General features: G+C 43.7%; 1 protein-coding gene across 4 annotated transcripts in view; it reads left to right on the top strand.

Annotated features, from left to right (window-relative positions):
- LOC129693459 (NACHT, LRR and PYD domains-containing protein 3-like) overlaps positions 1 to 20,813 on the top strand; it is an 83,120-nt gene that overhangs the window by 45,595 nt on the left and 16,712 nt on the right. For 3 of the 4 annotated variants that reach the window (XM_055630270.1, XM_055630271.1, XM_055630272.1), the window contains 2 exons: positions 3,648 to 3,819; positions 3,921 to 3,986. In XM_055630270.1, coding sequence (XP_055486245.1) covers positions 3,648 to 3,819; positions 3,921 to 3,986 — 238 coding nt within the window. Of the gene's footprint in view, positions 1 to 3,647; positions 3,820 to 3,920; positions 3,987 to 20,813 lie in introns of those variants that run through there. The other variant, XM_055630273.1, reaches the window with a different exon arrangement.

Consider the following 20,813-nt stretch of genomic DNA (forward strand, 5'->3'; position numbering starts at 1 on the left):
CTATTGTCTATGTTTCTATGTTTCTAACCCCTCCCTGTAGCTAATAACCCCTATTCCAGGCATAATTCTGGCAAACCTCATCTGTACCCTTTACAGAGTTTTCATATATTTACTGTAATGGGTCGATCAGAATAGCAGGCAATATCCCAAATGCGGCCTAATCAAAGTTCGATAAAACTGCAACCACTTTTCCGACATATGAAAGCAGCCTACCATATGTCTTGCCTATACGAACTCCAAATTGTCAAACATTTTAACGCCCTTCCCCATTCCAATACTGACCTTTCTGGCGAGCATTCTCCACTGTCAGAGTGAGGCCACGTGCCAATTGAAGGAACAGTACCTTATATCTCGCTTTGGGTAGTATTCATTACCGATATGAACATTATCGCTATGAACCTCTAATTTCAAGTAACCGCTGCATTCGCCCCATCTCCCCCATCTCCCAGCCAAATCGTACCTCTAGTTCCTCTGTCGGCACCCTTGTATCCCTTCGGTATCACCTCATCCATAGCCTAAATAGGCAATTATGGGTTCCACCCTTCCTTGGCCATTTGGTGCCAACCTTGGTTTATTTGGGGCATTTTTCTTCCTCCAGTTTTTTGCCCTCTACTTTCACTCTGAAGACGGGTTCCAATCCGAAATGTCACCCGTCCTTTTATCTCCAGAGATGCTGCCAGATCTGCTGAGTTACTCCAGCACTTTATGTCTGTCTTCAGCGTAGATCAGCATCTGTGGTTCCCTTATACACATACCATACTGTATGTATTTTTACCAGTCTAACTAACTAATGGATGTGGAACTCGAGATCCCCCAATGCTGTGAAGTGTCATGTCACTAATTGTATATACTCCCCTTCCATTTGACATGCAACCATGCAACACATCACACTTGCTCGGATTAAGCGACATCTACCATTTACGCCCATTTCTGATGCTGAATTGTACCCTGCAGTACTGTTTGACAGCCTTCCACACATCTTGCGATCCCAGCAACCCTGATGCCTTCTGCAAACTAACTAACCAACTCACATGCACTTTAGAAGCTACTGAGCTCCACTGGTCACAGATCTCCAGCCCCCCACGCCGACCTTTTGTCTCCTATCTGTACCCAAGTTCTAAATCCAAACGCTGAATATTTTTATGATCATTGCCTTGTGCATTGACACATATATGTAGATCAGCGCATTTAAATACAGTAACCTGACGTGCCGTTATGATCAGGTGCATTGAGCAACCGACGGCCATCATACCTTCACATAATCAAATGTTCACATGTTCCAGTGCTTCCTGATGTCTTAAAAATCATTGGACCTATAGCAATCTGTCTTCTGTTCAATATTTGAGAGAGCAGCACAAACAGGAGAAAACACCTATTAATAATTTGTCATAATCTGGCTAGAATTTACTTGGTGTGAACAGATAAAGTTGTAAATAGTGAAAATGTCAGTTCATATTAATACTTCAGGTCGGTGAACTTTTCAGAAGTTAGAAAATCTTATTTTATCATCTAGACAAGAGGCAAATTTCCAGAATACAAAGTTAATATCCAACATTCGGTGCAGCGAAGAGCAACTAAAAAAGTGCTGGTGCTGCCGGCTCGAAGACGATATATGAGAAGGTGCTGTGGAAGGCGATCAAACTGATTCCTACCCAGAGGATTGAGAATAACACGATAAAAGCTTCCTGTTTGTTCATGACTTCAGACATTAAATCAGACACCCGAGAACATATTCACTTTCACGATTGCAGTGCCACAAGTGTGAAAACCTGTATTTTTAATGTACACATTAAACTAGTTGCGAAAAAGTTGATGCATCTGCAGCCTCAAGTGCGATGTATCAGTAATTGGAAGTGCAAATGTTATACTGTTTGCTACTTTCTGAGGGGACACAATGGGACACTTTGTTGTGTATTCCTGCAAATGAGAGTTCCACACACAGAAACCGTGATGGAATTAATTACCACCTGGTCGAGAAGAATTTTTTACAAAAAACATCTGGGAGTTATTGATGGTATATTATATTCAACTGATTCATTGTAAATCTATAATGTCTAAAAGACATTTCATAAGGTCCGACCTGGCATCAATTAACATAGAACAACAACAGTGCAACCCAAGAGAACCTCTAACGACCCACAAAGTCTGTGCCGAACATATCCCCAAGACCATCGCGTATCTACCTGCGCATAGTCCCTTAATTGCACCACATCTAGAGATCTATCCAAAGACACCAAATATTGCATCTTCCTCAATCACCACCGCTGCCAGTGATTCCAGGCAGTAACCAGCTTTCCTGTAAAAAAGAATCCCCGCACATCTAAAAAAAATGCTCCTCTCAGTTTGAAGCTTTGCCGTTGACTTTTCCATCCTGTGAAAAACGCTCCGATTGCCTTCGCTGTCTATACCTTTCAAAAATGTATACACTTCTAACTGGTCTCCCTGCAACCTCTGGGTTTACAAAATAAAGAATCATTCAATATCTACCTAACCTCCCCCTATGCTAATGCCCCATAATCCAGGTAATATTCTTGTAATTTCCTCTGCCCCGTATCCAACGCCTCCACATCCATCCTGCAATGGACCTGAACTGCGCACAATACTCCAAATGTGGCCTAATCAAAATCCGATCAAGTTGCGTCATTACATGTCTCGGAATATGAAGGCAAGCACATCATTAGACATATTTACTCATCAAACTAATTTGGTATCTACTTTCAGGTAGCTGGATATTTGGACAATTCCCATGTGATAAAAGTATTTCCAGTTGCAAACCACATATGCACTTGGTGGGAAAAAATAGGAAAAATGCAGCAGTCGATGCCCTGGTGATGAATGTCTTCTGCAATTAGACCAAGGATCAATACGACTAAAAATAATTACATCAAAAAAACACACTTGCCCTGATCAGGGAGCTAATTATGACCACACGCGCATGCGCGCACGCACACGCACACACAGCGCAAACACTGTTTCTTCATTCCAACGAGCGCGCTGCGTCCAGATCCCACCCATTTCCACTATTCTGATCCCATTTTATTCACTCCACATTCTCATCACTTCCTCCTGATTTTGCCGCTCAACTACACTTTGAGATGGTACAACAACCTACGAATCCTCATTAACAGGGAGAGGAAATCCCACCAGGTTACAGGGAGAACGTGTAGATGAAAATCTGGAGGCCTCGGAACGGCAGCCGCGCGGGTGTTAGACATTTACGAATTAACCAATCTATAGATGCAGGAAGCAAGGTGGAACTGAAATATATTTACAAAGTCTGTTCTTCCTCTTAACACACTAATTAACAGATGGTTATTCAATAACACATATTCTGGCCTCACTGATATGGACAATCAGCACGTGATGAAATTATGACTCAGGTAATTGAAGGCAACTTCATAAATTAGTCTATTAGTGATGAAGCGAGACGAAAGACGACATATGATAAGCCCCTTAACTTAATATCGTGTACTATAGAGTTGCGGTTTGTACACCGTCAGTTTCAAAGCCTCGAGTTCTGGCAACACTTAGCTTGATATTGCCCATCTACTGACCAACATAAGCTATACTCGTCCCACTGACCACTTTCATCTCCTTCGGATTAATTTTTTCTGCTTCTGAACACATTTATCATCGCTTCCATGCAGACGATCACCGAAACTGCAGACAGGGGGAACGAAGCAGAAAGTTCCAAAATTGTCTTAAACCTGGTGATGCAGAAAGGTGCTTTGGCCCAAAGAACGATGTGGGAATCCTTCGCAATAATGCGTAATGCAGTGCCTAAACTGGACAGAATATTGAAAGAAGTGGAAGAACATGGTACAGTATCATTGCACTGTAAATTTAAGTTCAATGTTAAATCTGCTCCCTTGCTGGTATGATGCATCACTCATCTCATCCAATCCCTTTCATCCAAACAGGTCCTATGCTTCCAAGTATTGCAGCAATCACAGAAGTAATACAGAAAGTGCCCGATCATCTGATCGGTAGGTATATGGAATTAAACTGTTATTTCGCGTTTGATAAGAGATGAGTGAAAGGGACACGAAGGCAGTATTTGCTCTGATGGAGTCGAGCGTAAATAGGCTCAGGCCAAATCACTGAAATGGTGGAAAGCATACCGCACTGAAGATTGTTTATTGTTATGCAATGATCATGCTAGCCCAGTGGCCTTGCTGCATGCATTTCTCGGGGAAGTATTTTCTACGTGACCATCTCCACTGCTTCATCATTGAGCCTCATAGAGTCATGCAGACTGGAAGCAGGCCCTCCGGGCCAATTTCACAACACTGACCACCATGTCCATCTGCATAAGTCCCAGCTGCCAGCATTTTGTCCATCTACTTCTAAGCTTATCCTATCCATGTACCTGTCGACATGTTTGCTAAACAGTGTGGGAGTACTTGCCTCAACTACCTCCTCCATCGGCGCATTACATGCATCCATCATTCCTTTTGTAAAATAAAAGAAGGCCTCGGGTTCACATTAACTCTTTCCCAGGTTGCAGGAGGGCTGGTTTCAGGTCTTTCTGGTTGCAGGAGGGCTGTGATTGGAAACTAAATATTCCAGGATTTCGTTACTTCAGGTGTGATAGAATTGGAGGGGCAAGAGGTGGAGGTGTTGCATTGCTAGTCAGGGAAGATATTACAGCAGTGCTTTGGCAGTATAGATTAGAGTGCTCATCTAGGGAGGTTATTTGGGTGGAACTAAGAAATGGGAAAAGGGTAGCAGCACTTATAGGGGTGTATTAAAGACCGCCAAATGGGGAGCGAGAATTGGAAGAGCAAATATGTAAGGAGATCGCAGATATTAGTAGTAAGCACAAGGTAGTGATTGTGGGAGATTTCAAATTTCCACACATAGACTGGGAAACACATTTTGTAAATGGGCTGGATGGTTTGGAATTTGTAAAATGTGTGTAGGATAGTTTTTTTTTGGAGCAATACATAGAGGAACCTACTAGAGAAGGGGTGGTGCTGGACCTCCTGTTAGGAAATGAGGCAGGTCAGGTGGCAGAGATATGTGTTGGGGACCAGTTCGGGTCCAGTGATCACAATACCATTAGTTTCAATATAATTACGGAGAGGGTCAGAACTGGGCCCAGGGTTGGGATTTTTGATTGGAGAAAGGCTAACTTTGAGGAGATGCAACAGGATTTAAAAGGAGTGAATTGGGACATTTTGTTTAATGGGAAAGATGTGGAAGAGAAATGGAGGACATTTAAAGGTGAAATTTTAAGAGTACAGAATCCTTATGTCCCTGTTCGGTTGAAAGGAAATAGTAAAAATTGGAAAGAGCCATGATTTTCAACGGAAAGTGGACACGGTTCGGAAAAAGAGGGAGATCTACAATAATTATAGGCAGCATGGAGTAAATGAGGTGCTTGAGGAGTATAAAGAATGTAAAAAGAATCTTAAGAAATAAATTAGAAAAGGTAAAAGATATGAGGTTGCTTTGGCAAGTAAGGTGAAAGTAAATCCAAAGGGTTTCTACGGCTATATTAATAGCAAAAGGATAACAAGGGATAAAATTGGTCCATTACAGAGTCAGAGTGGACAGCTATCTGCAGAGCCCAAAGAGATGGGGGAGATATTGAACAATTTATTTTCTTCGGTATTCACCAAGGAGAAGGATATTGAATTATGTGAGGTAAGGGAAACAAGTAGAGTAACTATGGAAACTATGAGATTCAAAGAAGAGGAAGTACTCACACTTTTGAAAAATATAAAAGTGGATAAGTCTCCAGGTCCGGACAGGATATTCCCTCGGACATTGAGGGCAGTTAGTGTAGAAATAGCAGGGGCTATGACAGAAACATTTCAAATGTCATTAGAAATGGGAATAGTGCCGGAGGATTGGCGTACTGCGCATGTTGTTCCATTGTTTAAAAAGGGGTCTAAGAGTAAACCTAGCAATTATAGATCTGTTAGATTGACGTCAGTGGTGGGCAAATTAATGGAAAGGATACTTACAGATAATATATATAAGCATCTGGATAAACAGGGTCTGATTAGGAACAGTCAACATGGATTTGTGCCTGGAAGGTCATGTTTGAATAAACTTCTTGAATTCTTTGAAGAGGTTACTCGGGAAATTGATGAGGGTAAAGCAGTGGATGTTGAATATATGGACTTCAGTAAGGCCTTTGACAAGGTTCCTCATGGAAGGTTGGTTAAGAAGGTTCAATGGTTGGGTATTAATGGTGGAGTAGCAAGATGGATTCAACAGTGGCGGAATGGGAGATGCCAGAGAGTAATGGTGGATGGTTGTTTGTCAATTGTTGTTCATTTTGGTCGCTCGATTATAGGAAGGATGTCACAAAATAGAGAGAGTACAGAGGAGATTTACTAGAATGTTGCCTGTGTTTCAGCAACTAAGTTACAGAGAAAGGTTGAACAAGTTAGGTCTTTAATCTTTGGAGCGCAGAAGGCTAAGGGGGGACTTGATAGAGGTCTTTAAAATGATGAGAGGGATAGACAGAGTTGACGTGGATAAGCTTTTCCCACTGAGTAGGGAAGATTCAAACAAGAGGACATGACTTGAGAATTAAGGGACAGAAGTTTACATGGGAGAGAACTTCTTTACTCAGAGAGTGGTAGCTGTGTGGAATGAGCTTCCAGTGGAGGTGGTGGGGGCAGGTTCGATTTTATCATTTAAAAATAAATTGGATAATTATATGGATGGGAAAGGAATGGAGGGTTATGGTCTGAGTGCAGGTAGATGGGACTAGGGGAGAATACGTGTTCGGCACGGACTAGAAGGGCCGAGATGGCCTGTTTCCGTGCTGTAATTGTTATATGGTTATAAGTCACTTTAACCCTTTGTCCTCTGGTACTCGATCCCACCACTCCGGCCAATAGACTCTGTGCGTTTATCCGATCTATTCCCCTCATGATTTTTGGTATTCTTTTCTAAGATCGCCACTGATCATTCTGCGATCGAAGGTATAGAGTCCTGCAAATTCTTTCCCAGTAGCCGAGGTATTGTATTCTTGGCCACATTCTCATAAATCTTCCGTGCCCCCTTTCCAGTTTGGCTTTCCCATAATATGACGCCCAAAACTGAACACAATACTCTAAATGTGGCCTCACCAATGTCTTGTGTAACTGCAATATGACGTCCTAAATTGTATCCTCAATACTGTGACTGATGAAGGTGGACTGTTTGACCAACATCTATCCGAGACGGCATTTTCGAGAAATTATGTATCTGCACTCCTCGGTCCCACACTCTACAACACCCCCGGCGCCTCACCATTCACTGTGTAATTCCTGCCCATGTAAAACTCCAAAAACAGATCATATTTCTCTATATTAAATTCCATCACCATTTCTTCGCCCACCTGCCCAACGGATCAAGATCCTGCTACATTTTTGTCAATCGTCTTTAGCAACTGCAATACCAATACCGCCTTCCTTGCTTTTTTCTTCTCGTTCGTCTTAATTTTAGTATCACATGGCCGAGCATCATTTTCATGATTGCATTTACTTGCTGAAGGTCTGTACGAAATTTATTGATTTGAAATAGATCACATATAATAATACATTGTATAGTAATTGTTCTTCCCCTAACCTTTTCAATGGATGCCCCCCACCCCCCCTTGCACATGAATTATCCAGTAATTGGTCGGTACCCTGCTACCCTCCTTGCTCCTTCTCATACATTCCGCATCGGCAGGAAGCCAGGCCTCTGTGCATCGCAAATATGGTCTTAAAATGTCTCCCTATAACTCCATCAAATAGTCTGCACCCTTGTAATGAAAAAATTGTCTGGTCCCACCCAAAACGTCATCTGGCAATTTACCTTCACATATACTACCAGATCCCCTGAGTTCCACTAGCAGTTGGTTCATGTTCAAACTTTTCCAATTGGCTGAAGTATAATGACACAAATTGCAATTCATTTTCAAACCAAAATAATTTGTACGTTAACCAATATCCAGCAGTGGCTGTGATGTCTTTATTTTAATGTAACAAGGGGACGGAGGAATTGTCAGCCTCAGCAACATTGGCAAATATATAGTTTAAAAAGTTAACATGGATGCTGCATTTAAAGTTGACATAATAGCACCAAGGTACCGTGCAGCACCCATGAGTGGATTTTGTCACATTGCTTTGATTGTCAGCTCTTTTACAGAGGTGCCCGATTAGTTCTGCGTTTCTGTTTCTCCATGGGGCTCCAATCTTTCCCTTTGCACAGCAGTGCAGATCCGGTTGGATAATGACAATCGTTATATTTCGACTAAAATCAGTTATTTTAATATTATTTTCAATCCTTGCGAAATCACTTTGAATCTGATGTTGTTTTTATGCAGTAGAATGTTGGAGTATCACCAGGGTCCATGTAAAAGCCTATCTAACATACCAAAGAACCAGCGGATTATAAGCGTTCAATCCATGTCCCTCTAAAACCTCTCATAATTGATCTCGATAATCACATTTCCTCTCAATCATCCATCTTCTATTGGAAACAATTGCATTTCCTTACATCCGTGACTGTAGCTGAATCACTTTAGAATCAGAGCCACAGTGTAGGAACAAACCCTTCGGCCCGTCTTTCCCACACCGTCCAACATTTCCCAGCTACCCGAGTCCCACCTGTCCATTTTGGTCTATATCCGGACAAACCTGTACTATCCATGTGCCTAACTGTTTCTTAAATGCTGGCATAGTCTGAACTACCTCCTCTGACAGCTTGTTCCGTGCATCCACTACCCTTTTAGTGAAAAAGGTACTCCTCAGAAAAGGAAACATCTTTTCCCTTTAACCTTAAACCTATGTCCTCTGGTTCACGACTCAGAATGGCAAGATACCTTAAAGAGGTACGCGATCTATTCCTCTCATGATCTTATACAGTTCTCTAAGATCACCCCCTATCCTCTGGCGCTCCAAGGAATAGCGTCCCAGTCTAGTCAACCTCTGCCCATAGCTCAGACCTTCTAGTCCTGGCAACATCCTCGGAAATCTTATCGACACCCTTCCCAGTTTGACGACATCATAAAAACAAGGAATTATAGACCAGTAAGGCTGACATCGGTGGTGGGGAAGATGCTGGAGTCAATTATAAAAGATGAAATAGTGGCACATTTGGATAACACTAACAGGATCTGTCCGATTCAGCATGAATTTACGAAGGAGAAAGCATGCTTGACTAATCGTCTGCATTATTTGAACTGTTTCTAATTTTTTGAGAATGTAACAAGTAGAATTTTTAAGGAGAACCAGTGGATGTGTTGCATCTGGACTTTCATAAAGCCTTTGACAGGGTTTCACACAAGAGATTAGAGTGCAAAATAATAGCACGTGATATTGGGGGTAGGCTATACACATGGATAGAAAACTGGTTGTCAGACAGGAAGTAAATAATAGGAATTAACAGTCTCCTTTATAGAATGACTAGTAGGGTGCAGCAAGTCTCAGTGCTTGGACCTCAGTTATTTACAATATTTATTAACGATTTAGAGGGAGGAATTAAATGTTAAATCTCTATGTTTGCGATTAATACAAAGTTGGGTGTCAGTGTGAGTTGCGAGGAGGATGCTATGAGGCTGCAGAGTGATTTAGAAAGGCTGAGTGAGTGGGCAGATGCATGGCAGTTGCAGTACAATGTGGATAAATGTGAGGTTATCCACTTGGGTGGCAAGCAAAAGGAAGGCATATTATTATCTGAATGGAGTCAGATTAAGAAAATGGAAGCTGCAATGAGACCTGGGTGTACTTGCACTTCAGTCACTGAAAGTCTCCAGTAAGATTCAAAAAGTTTCCTCCCCCCTCCCACCCCACCCCCGCCCCCCCCACACACACACCCCCCAACATAAAATACAAAAACTACATAAAAACACAGACAGAAAATAATAAAAACGCGGACAGGCTGCAGAGGCCGCTGCTGGCCAGAGCCGCGCCGCCTACCGGGTGTACTTGCACTTCAGTCACTGAAAGTAAGTATGCAGGTAAAACAGGCAGTGACAAAAACAAATGGCATGTTGGCCTTCAAAGCGAGAGATTTGCGTATCGGAGCAAGGAGATTCGACTGCAGATGTACAGGGCCCTGGTTTGGCCACATCTGGAGTATTGTATGCAGATTTGGTCTCCTAATTTGAGGAAGGACATTATTGCCATTGAGGGAGTGCATTTTAGGATCGCCAGGTTAATTCTCGGATGGCGAGACTGACAGCAAGTGAGAGATTCATAGAGACATAGTGATACAGTGTGGAAACAGGCCCTTCGGCCCAACTTGCCCACAACGACAAACATGTCCCCGCTACACAGTCCCACTTACCTGTGCTTGGTCCATATTCCACCAAACATGTCCCATCCGTGCACCTATCCAACTGTTTCTTATGCGTTGGAATAGTCCCAGCCACAAGTACCTCCTGTGGCAGCTTGTTCCATACACCCTTCTGTGTGAAAAAGTTACCCCTCAGATTCCTATTAAATCTTTTCCACTTCACCTTAAGCCTATGTCTTCTGGTCCTCAATTCCCCCATTCTGGGCAATGGATTATGTGCATCCAAGCGATCTATTCCTCTCATGATTGAATACATCTCTTTCAGATCATCCCTTATCCTCCTGTTCTCCTAATTCCTGTCTCATCCAACAGCTCACACCATTTAGTCCTGGCAACATCCACGTAAGTCTTTTCGGATCCCTTTCAAGCTTGACAATATCTTTCCCGTAACATGGTGCCCTGAACTGAACACAATATTATAAATGCTATCTCACCAACGTCTTATAGAACTGCAACATGACCTCACAACTTCTACACTCAATAATCTGACTGATGAAGGCCAATGTGCCAAAAGCAGTTTTGAACACATCATCTAACTGTAATTTGCCCTTGAAGGAAACATGCACCTGCACTCCTAGATCCCACTGCTCTACAACACTCCCCAGATGCCTACTATTCACTGTATAGGTCCTACCCTCGTTAGACATTCCAAAATGAAACACCTCACATTTCTCTTGTATTCATTTCAATCAAACATTCCTCAGCCCACCTGGCCAATCGATCAAGATCCTGCTGCAATCGTTCACAACCATCTTCACTTTCTACAAAATCACCCAGTTTCGTATCATCAGCAAATTTGCTAATCTTGCCCTGTAAGTTCTCATCCAAATTATTGATGTAGATGACTCAGTACCGGACCGAGCAGCGAACCCCGAGGCACACCACTAGACACAGGCCCCCAGTCCGATTAGCAACCTTTCACCATCACCCTCCTCTGCTTTCTTCCATGAAGCCAATTTGCTATCCATTCAGCTATCTCTGCTTGGATCCCATGCGATCTAACCTTCCAGAGCAACCTACCATGCAGAAACTTGCCGAATGCCTTTCTAAAATACATGTATACACTATCTACATCTCTGCTCTCATCGACATTTTTGGTCGCATCTTCAATAAAACTCAATCACATTTGTGAGAAACTACCTCCCACGTACGAAATCACGTCGTCTATTCCTAATCAGGTGTTTCGCGTCTATGTGCCTGTATAACCTATTCCTCAAAATACTCCTTTGTAATTTCCTAACTACAGATGTTAAGCTCACCGGCCCATAGTTCCCAGCATTTTCCCTGCAGCCCTTCTTGAAAAGAGACACACAATTTGCAATCTTCCTGTCTTTGGACACCTCTCCTGTATTTTCTTCTCTAGTTTCCAACAATGTCATCGGATATATCTAATCAGGCCCTGGAGATTTGCCTACCTACATACATGATGATAATACCTTTAGTACTTCTTCGACGGTAACACTGACTGCTCTCAAGACACTTCCATTGACTGCCCCAAAGTCCTCCGTCCTACTGTCTTTCTTCTCGGTAAATATAGAGGGAAAATACATATTGAGGACCTTGCCTATCTCCTGTGGCTCCACACAGAGGTGACGCCTTGATTCCCGAGGTCCCACGCTCTCTCTAGTTACCCTTTTCCCCCTTATGCATTTAAAAAATATTTTGAGATTGTCCTTAATGTTATATGCCCGAGCTATTTCCTGGCCCCTTTTTGGCCTTCCGGTTTCTCGGTTCCGTGTACTTTTTAGTTCCCGAAACACCTCCCAGGATGCACTTAATACTAGCTGTCTCTACCTGTCCCAAGCATCCTTCTTGTTCTTGACCAATGCCTCAATATTCCTCGTCAGCCAAATTTCCTCACATTTGCCTGCTTTGCCCTTCACTCTAATACGGACTTACATATCCTGAGCTTTTGTCAGCACACTTTTAAACACATACCACTTGGCCGATGTTCTTTCATCTCAAACAACCTGGTCCAGTCAACTTGAGCGAGATCTTCTCTCATACCCTCAAAATTGGCCTTACCCAAGTTGAGCATTTTAACACGTGTGCCCTCTCTATCCCCATCCTTAAATATCTTGTTGATTCACGTTTCTCTCTCACATCGGTTGTTTTGACAATAATCGACCAGGCACCGGGGTTGCTTTAAACGTACGTTTATTGAGCAGGAGTCTTCACACAGGTTACAACCTGGCAAAAAGTCAAGCTGCCTGCCCTTAATTGCAAAGCTCTTTATATGTTAATGCCACCGTTTAGCACCTCCCACATTACCCCGATCAAAGACCCGACACGTACAAAGAATACAGGAAACCAAGTATGTACATATAAGGGGATGATAGAGGAACCACACATAATCTCAGACCAGTACATCCCTTAGTCTTCCTGGCAAGGGGGGGGGGGGGGTTGTGTATTCCTCAATCTTGTCAGACTGGGCCTGTGATCCTTTATTCATGACTACGCAGTAACTGCAAGACATTGTGTATTCCCTCCTAACAGCCTGTTCCAGCAAGCCTGGTCAGCAGCCATCTTATGTCCTTTGTTTCAGTCTACCTGGCCAACCATTTTGTCTTACAGAACAATCTTATAGCATTGATTCAGAATTTCTATTCATCAATCTTATACCTAATCGAACTGCAGCCACTGGTCCCAAAAGGCTCATCCACAAACGGTACATTAACTTGCCCTTCCCAATTTCCCATTGCTAGGTCCAGTGTTGCATTCTCACATATGGGGGTCACTTGCGAAAACTCTCCTGATCACTTTTGAGGAATCACACCACATTTAAACCCTTCAGATTATGATTATATCCCAGTCAATATTGGGAAAGTTAAAATCGCCAAATGGTTTTAAACTAAATGGGGGGGGGGGGTCAAATGGGATAGTCAAGGACGGAATTAAAGGGAACGGAAGTAAAGGGATGGTTCATGACCCCAGAATTATCGGGAAAGAAAGCTCACATAAAGATAGTAAAGTTGCGCCAAGTGTAATAGGGCTCGATGTGAAAGGTGAGACGCGTAAGGAATTAAAAGTATTGTATATGAATGCACGAAGTATAAGAAGTAAAGTAGATGAGCTTGAGGCTCAGGTAGAGGTTGGTAGATATGAAATTTTGGGGATTACTGAAACGTGGCTGCAGGAGGATCGAGCCTGGGAATTTAACATTCAGGGTTATACATCTTATAGAAAGGACCGGCAGGTGGGCAGAGGAGGGTGGTAGCATTGCTGGTGAGGGATGGAATTCAGACCCTTGCGAGGAAAGACATAGGGACTGGCAAAGTAGAGTCACTGTGGATTGTGTTGAGGAATTGCAAAGGCAAGAAGACATTGTTATCTACAGACCCCCAAATAGTAGCCCGGATGTAGCGTGTAAGTTGCAGCAGGAGTTAAAACTGGCATGTAACAATGGTAACACCACTGTGGTGATGGGGAATTTCAATATGCAGGTAGAATGGGAGAATCAGGTTGGTTCAGGACCCCAAGAAAGAGAGTTTGTTGAATGCCTCCGAGATGGATTCTTAGAGCAGCTCGTAATGGAGCCGACCAGAGAAAAGGCAATTCTGAATTTAGTGTTGTCCAATGAACCAGATTTGATAAGAGAACTAGAGGTAAAGGAACCGCTTGGAGGTAGTGATCATAATATGATTAGATTTAATCTGCAATTTGCGAAGGAGAAGGTTAACTCGGAAGTGTCAGTGATGCAGTTGAACAAAGGGGACTATGGAGGCATAAGGGAGGAGCTGGCCAAGGTAGACTGGAAAGGGATACTAGCAGGAATGACAGTGGAACAGCAATGACAGGACTTTATGGGCATAATCCGGAAGACGCAGGATCATTTCATTCTAAAAAGGAAGAAAGATTCTAAGGGGAGTCGGAGGCAACTGTGGCTGACAAGAGAGGTTAGGGATAGAATAAAACTTAAAGAAAAGATATGTAACACAGCAAAAAGTAGCCGGAAGCCAGAGGATTGGGAACCTTTATTAGGATAACAGAAGGAAACAAAACTGGCAATACGGGCTGAAAATATGAAGTACGAGGGGAAGCTGGAAAGGAATATAAAGAAGGACAGTAAAAGCTTCTTTAGATATGTTAAGGGCAAAATTATAGCAAAGTCAAATGTGAGTCCCTTGAAGGCTGGTGAAATTATTATACGGAACAAGGAAATGGCAGAAGAGTTGAACAGGTACTTCGGATCTGACTTCACTAAGGAAGACACAAACAATCTCCCAGAAGGACAGGGGATCTAAGGGGGTAGAGGAACTTAAATACATTTTCATTTGGCGTAAAATAGTATTGGGTAAGCTAATGGGATGATAAAACCCCTGGACCTGATGGTCTGCATCCCAGTGTCCTCAGGGAGGTGGCACTAGAAATAGTGGACGCATTGGTGATCATTTTCCAATGTTCAATAGATTCAGAATCAGTTCCTGTGGGCTGGAGAATAGCTAATGTTATCCCACTTTTAAAGAAAGGCGCGAGGGAGAAAACAGGGATTTACAGGCCAGTTAGCCTGACTTCGGTTGCGGGGAAAGATGCTGGAATGAATTATTAACAAGGTAATAATGGGGCATTTGGATAGCAGTAAAAGGATTAGTCCAAGTCAGCATGGATTTATGAAGAAAAATCAAGCTTGACTAATTTTCAGGATTTATTTTGAGGATGTGACGAGTAAAATGGATGAAGGGGTGCCAGTAGATGTAGTGTATCTAGACTTTCAGAAAGCCTTTGATAAGGTCCCGCACGGGAGACTAGTGACTAAAATTAGGGCACATGGTATTGGGGGTAGGGTGTTGACATGGATAGCAAATTGGTTGACAGACAGGAAGCAAAGAGTAGAAGTGAACGGGTCCTTTTCAGGATGGCAGTCAGTGGCGTGTGGAGTGCTGCAAGGCTCGGTGTTGGAGCCGCAATTGTTTACCACATATATTAATTATTTGGAAGAGGGAACTAGGAGCAACACTAGCAAGTTTGCGGATGACACAGAGCTGGGTGGCAGTGTGAACTGTGAAGCGGATGTTAGGAGGTTGCAGGTTGACCTGGACAGGTTTAGTGAGTGGGCAGATGCGTGGCAGATGCAGTATAATATAGATAAATGTGAGGTTATCCACTTTGGCAGCAAATACAAGGGGGCAGATTATTATCTCAATGGGGTTAGGTTAGGTAAGGGGGAGGTACAGCGAGACCTGGGTGTCCTTGTACACCGGCCACTGAAAGTTGGCGTGCAGGTACAGCAGGCGGTGAAGAAAGCTAATGGAATGTTGGCCTGCACAACTAGAGGATTTCAGTATAGGAGTAAAGAGGTTCTTCTGCTGGCGTATAGAGCTCTGGTAAGACCACATCTGGAGTTGTACAGTTTTGGTCTCCTAATTTGAGGAAGGACGTCCTTGTGATTGAGGCAGTGCAGCGTGAGTTTACAAGATTGATCCCTGGGATGGCGGAACTGTCATATGAGGATAGATTGAAAAGACTTGGCTTGTATTCACTGGAGTTTAGAAGGATGAGAGGGATCTTATAGAAACATATAAAATTATAAAATGTCTGGACAAGCTAGATACAGGAAAAATGTTCCCAATGTTGGGCGAGTCCAGAACCAGGGGCCACTGTCTTTTGAATAAAGGGGAGGCCATTTAAGACTGAGATGAGAAAAAACATATTCACCAAGAGAGTTGAGAATTTGCGGAATTCCCTGTCACAGAGGGCAGTGGCGGTCAAATTACTGGATGGATTTAAGACAGAGTTAGATAGAGCTCTAGGGGCTAGTGGAATCAAGGCATATGGGGAGAAGGCAGGCACAGGTTATTGATTGGGGACGATCAGCCATGATCACAATTAATGGCGGTGCTGGTTCTAAGGGCCGAATGACCTCCTCCTGCACATATTTTCTATGTTTGTATGTTTCTTACAACAGTTATAGATGGCATATTTGCTGTAATTCGCGTTGACTATTGGGGGTCTGTAGTACACTCCCAACAAGATCATCATTCCTTTCCTCAGATCCACACATATCGCCTAACTACTCGAACCGTCCGTCATGTCACCTCTGACCATTGCCGTGACATCGTCTTTCACCAACAATGCAACCCCCTCTTTTTCCCTCACGCCTGTCTCTCCTAAAGCTCCTGTACCACGGAACATTGAGCTGCAAGACCCGCCCCTCCCCTAATCAGGGTCAGTAATGGCTACAACGTCGCAGTCGCTCCTACCTATCCATACCCTAAGCTCATCTACTTTACCCGTCAGGCCCCGTTCAATAAAATACATGCAGTTTAAATGAACCCTTTCCTACACTCTGCCTTTCACTGACACATTATGTTCAATACCCATTCCCTCACCACCCTGGATACGAACCTCTCACCTGCCTCTGTCCTGTAGGAGATCCCATCACTCTGCCAATCTAGTCTAAATCCTCCAGTGTAGCATTAGCAAATCTGCCCACCAGGACGTTGGGTAACCCTCTAGTCAAGGTGCAACCCATCCTTTTGGTACAGGTCACCCTTGCCCCAGAAGTGATTCCAATCTTTTAGTATAGAAGTTGGGATGTAATGTTAAATTTGTACAAGGCATTGGTGAGGCCAATTCTGGAGTATGGCGTACAATTTTGGTCACCTAATTATAGGAAGGATGTCAACAAAATAGAGAGAGCACAGAGGAGATTTACTAGAATGTTGCCTGGGTTTCAGCAACTAAGTTACATAGAAAGGTTGAACAAGTTAGGTCTTTATTCTTTGGAGCACAGAAGGGTATGGGGGAACTTGATAGAGGTCTTTAAAATGATGAGAGGGATAGACAGAGTTGACGTGGATAAGCTTTTCCTACTTAGAGTAGGGAAGATTCAAACACGAGGACATGACTTGAGAATTAAGGGGCAGAAGTTTAGGGGTAACATGAGGGGGATCTTCTTTACTCAGAGAGTGGTAGCTGTGTGGAATGAGCTTCCAGTGGAGGTGGTGGAGGCAGGTTCAATTTTATCATTTCAAAATAAATTGGATAGTTATATGGACGGGAAAGGAATGGAGGGTTATGGTCTGAGTGCAGGTAGATGGGACTAGGGGAGAATGTGTGTTCGGCACGGACTAGAAGGGTCGAGATGGCCTGTTTCCGTGCTGTAATTTTTATATGGTTATATGGTTAATAGTCCAGATATCGAAATCTCTGCACCGTGCACCAGCTCATCAGCCACACATTGATTTTGCCTATTTACTGTTTTTGCCTTCAGTCGCACGAAATACTGGACGCAAACCTGAGATAACTATACTGGAGGTACTGCTTTTCCGCCTCTTACCTAATTCTCTAACATCGCGTTGTAGAACCTTCCTCATCCTACTTATAGCATTTGTGCAAATTTGCACAACAACCTCAGGCTGTTCCCCCTCTCTCTCGAAGAAGCCGTGCAGCGCTGCATTTAAGCTGTAAGAAAGAACTGCAGATGCTGGCTGAAATCGAAGGTAGGTACAAAATGCTGGAGTAACTCTATAGGCCAGGAAACATCTCGGGAGAGAAGGAATGGGTGACGTTTCCAGCGAGAACCTTCTTCAAAGTATGAAGAAGGTTGTCGACCCGAATCTTCACCCATTCCTTCTCTCCAGAGATGCTGCCTGGCCCGCTGAGTTGCCTCCAGCATTTTGTGTCTACTGTATTTTCGGTCCCGTCCAGGAAAATCTCATTTACCCGCATGGTCCTGAGGTAATTGAGCTGCTGCTCCAGTTCCCTAATAACGTCCTTCAGGATCTGCACATGGACACAATTTCCGCAGGTGAAGTTGTCAGAAGCACCGGCAGTGTTCCCGACTTCCCACATCCTGCAAAAGAACACTGTAACAACTTGCCTGCCATTACGTCATTAGACCATTCACTAATTAAGAATAAGACAAACTCACAGAACATATACCCTTCTCTGAATCCGATAACTTCCTTGCAGTCACTGCAATAAGTCACAAGTTTAAATATCGAACACACGCAAATACGATTTAAATGTAGACTGCTGGCATCAGCCTCCTCGCCGAAGACTCTTGTGTCAAAGATTCACACTTTACTCCCAAGGCACTTCAGCCAAAAACTCACACTTCACCTCCAAAGGCACTTCACATCAACAAGGCCACTCCCAACAGACCATGCCGCTGGACCAGGCCCTACTTTTAAGTGTTAATCAATCCATTAATTGAGATGTTGCAGCCGATACCCACACTCGCCCCTTCAACTTCCGCTCCTCTACCGACCTTGAAGCCAAGTTAAGTGTTTCAGGCTGTTCCTGTCTGGTTTATAAATCTCCGGCACTGAAAAATAGTGTAAAACAACTCACCCAGGGTTTAACTTGTAGCTGCGAATCCCCGCACTTGCCCCTTTAACTGCCGCTCCTCTGTCGAAGTTCAGTTCAAGTTCAAGTTTGCCTTTTTTGTCACATGCACCAATTAAGGTACAGTGAAATTTGAGTTATCATGCCACCATACTATGTGAAAAGCAACAAGACACACAGCCACATAAAATAAAACTTAACATAATCATCCATCAGAGTGTCAAGTCAAGTCAAGTCACTTTTATTTCTATAGCACATTTAAAAAACAACTCTCGTTGACCAAAGTACTTTACATTGGTGGAGGTACTAACGTTATACAACATTGGTTCATAGATACATACATACATACATACATACATACATACATATAGCGCTCATTCAGAGGACGTCAAGAAAGGCTTGATAGTAAAGATGAGTTTTAAGTCTCGACTTAAAAGAGTCGATGGAGGGGGCAGTTCTGATGGGAAGAGGGATGCTGTTCCGCAGCTTAGGAACTACAACCGCAAAGGCACCGCAACCGCTTTACAACCGCAAACCACCCAGTGGAATCCACATTATTCACTCTGATGGAAGGCAATACAGTTCATTCAACTTCCTCCTTTGTTCACCCGTGGTCAGAGCCTTTGAACTCCCCGCAGTACAGCTGCCGACGGTCCAATGTACAAGGCCTCGCGTCGGGATGATCGAATCTCCGGCATCAGGATGGATCGGAACACTCCACTGCATGGAGCTCCCGAATGGGCCTCTTCTTACCGTAGACCGCGGCTTCACGGTGCTATAGTTCACAGGCCCCACGGTCGGAGCCTCTTCACTGGCGTTCCTCTGCAAAGGATCGCAGTATCCGCGATGATAAGTCCGCGCCTCGCCCGCAGCTTGAAGCTCCGGGCCGGTCTCCAGGAAAGGCCAGACCATTCCATGTTGTTATGCCGCAGGGAGGACGAAGATGCGACAGGGAGAAAAATTACATCTCCGTCGAGGTTAGTAGCTGAAAAAGGTTTGCCCTGATCACCACCCCACCCCCCGCTTTCCCCCCATCCCTCACACCCCACATAAAACATGTGAAGACATATTAAAACATACTTTTGAGACAAACTTACCGATGGAAGAGTTAAGTGTTTCAGGCTGTCTTTGACTGTTTTTTATAATGAAAGAATATGTCGACTGTGGGTTTCCGTCACTGGAATATAGAAGGATAAAGGGATCTGACAGCAACATGCAAAAACAGTAAAGTAGACTGTTATCTGAATGGTGGCTGATTAGGAAAAGGGGAGATGCAACGAGACCTGGGTGTCATGGTACACCAGTCATTGAAAGTAGGAATGCAGGTGCAGCAGGCAGTGAAGAAAGCAAATGGTTTGTTAGCATCCATAGCAAAAGGATTTGAGTATAAGCACAGGGAGGTTCTACTGCAGTTGTACAGGGTCTTGGTGAGACCACACCTGGAGTATTGCGTACAGTTTAGGTCTCCTAATGTGAGGAAAGACATTCTTGCCATTGAGGGAGTACAGGGAAGGTTCACCAGACTGATTCCTGGGATGGCAGGACTTTCATATGAAGAAGGACTGGATACACTTGGCTTGTACTCGCTAGAATTTAGAAGATTGCGGGGGGATCTTATAGAAACTTACATCATTCTTAAGGGGTTGGACAGGCTAGATGCCGGAAGATTGTTCCCGATGTTGGGGAGGTCCAGAACTAGGGGTCACAGTTTAAGGATAAGAGGGAAGTCTTTTAGGACCGAGATGAGAAAATGAGAGTGGTGAATCTGTAGAATTCTCTGCCACAGAAGGTAGTTGAGGCCAGTTCATTGGCTATATTTAAGAGGGAGTTAGATGTGGCCTTTGTGGCTAAAGGGATCAGGGGGTATGGAGAGAAGGCAGGGATGGGATACTGAGTTGGATGATCAGCCATGATCATATCGAATGGCGGTGCAGGCTCGAAGGGCCGAATGGCCTACTCCTGCACCTATTTTCTATGTTTCTATGTTTCCCGTTTAACAGCCGCTTCACACCTGCTCTGCCTCCTGCTGACTCCGCCAACAGCTCAGATTAAACTCTCCCATACGTTTTAAACTGTCAGGTCAAGGACCACTTACATTGTAAGAGCTGCCGTTTACCAATAAACAATAATGCTTCCCCTTCCATGACCAAGTGGAATAAAATGTCCTAAAGGGCATCCATCAGACATGGAGATAATATCTCCAAATATGCCAAATAGGGGAGCTTTGATGAATTTCC

This window comes from Leucoraja erinacea, unplaced genomic scaffold, assembly GCF_028641065.1.
Source record: "Leucoraja erinacea ecotype New England unplaced genomic scaffold, Leri_hhj_1 Leri_302S, whole genome shotgun sequence".
NCBI classification, from domain to species: domain Eukaryota; kingdom Metazoa; phylum Chordata; class Chondrichthyes; order Rajiformes; family Rajidae; genus Leucoraja; species Leucoraja erinaceus.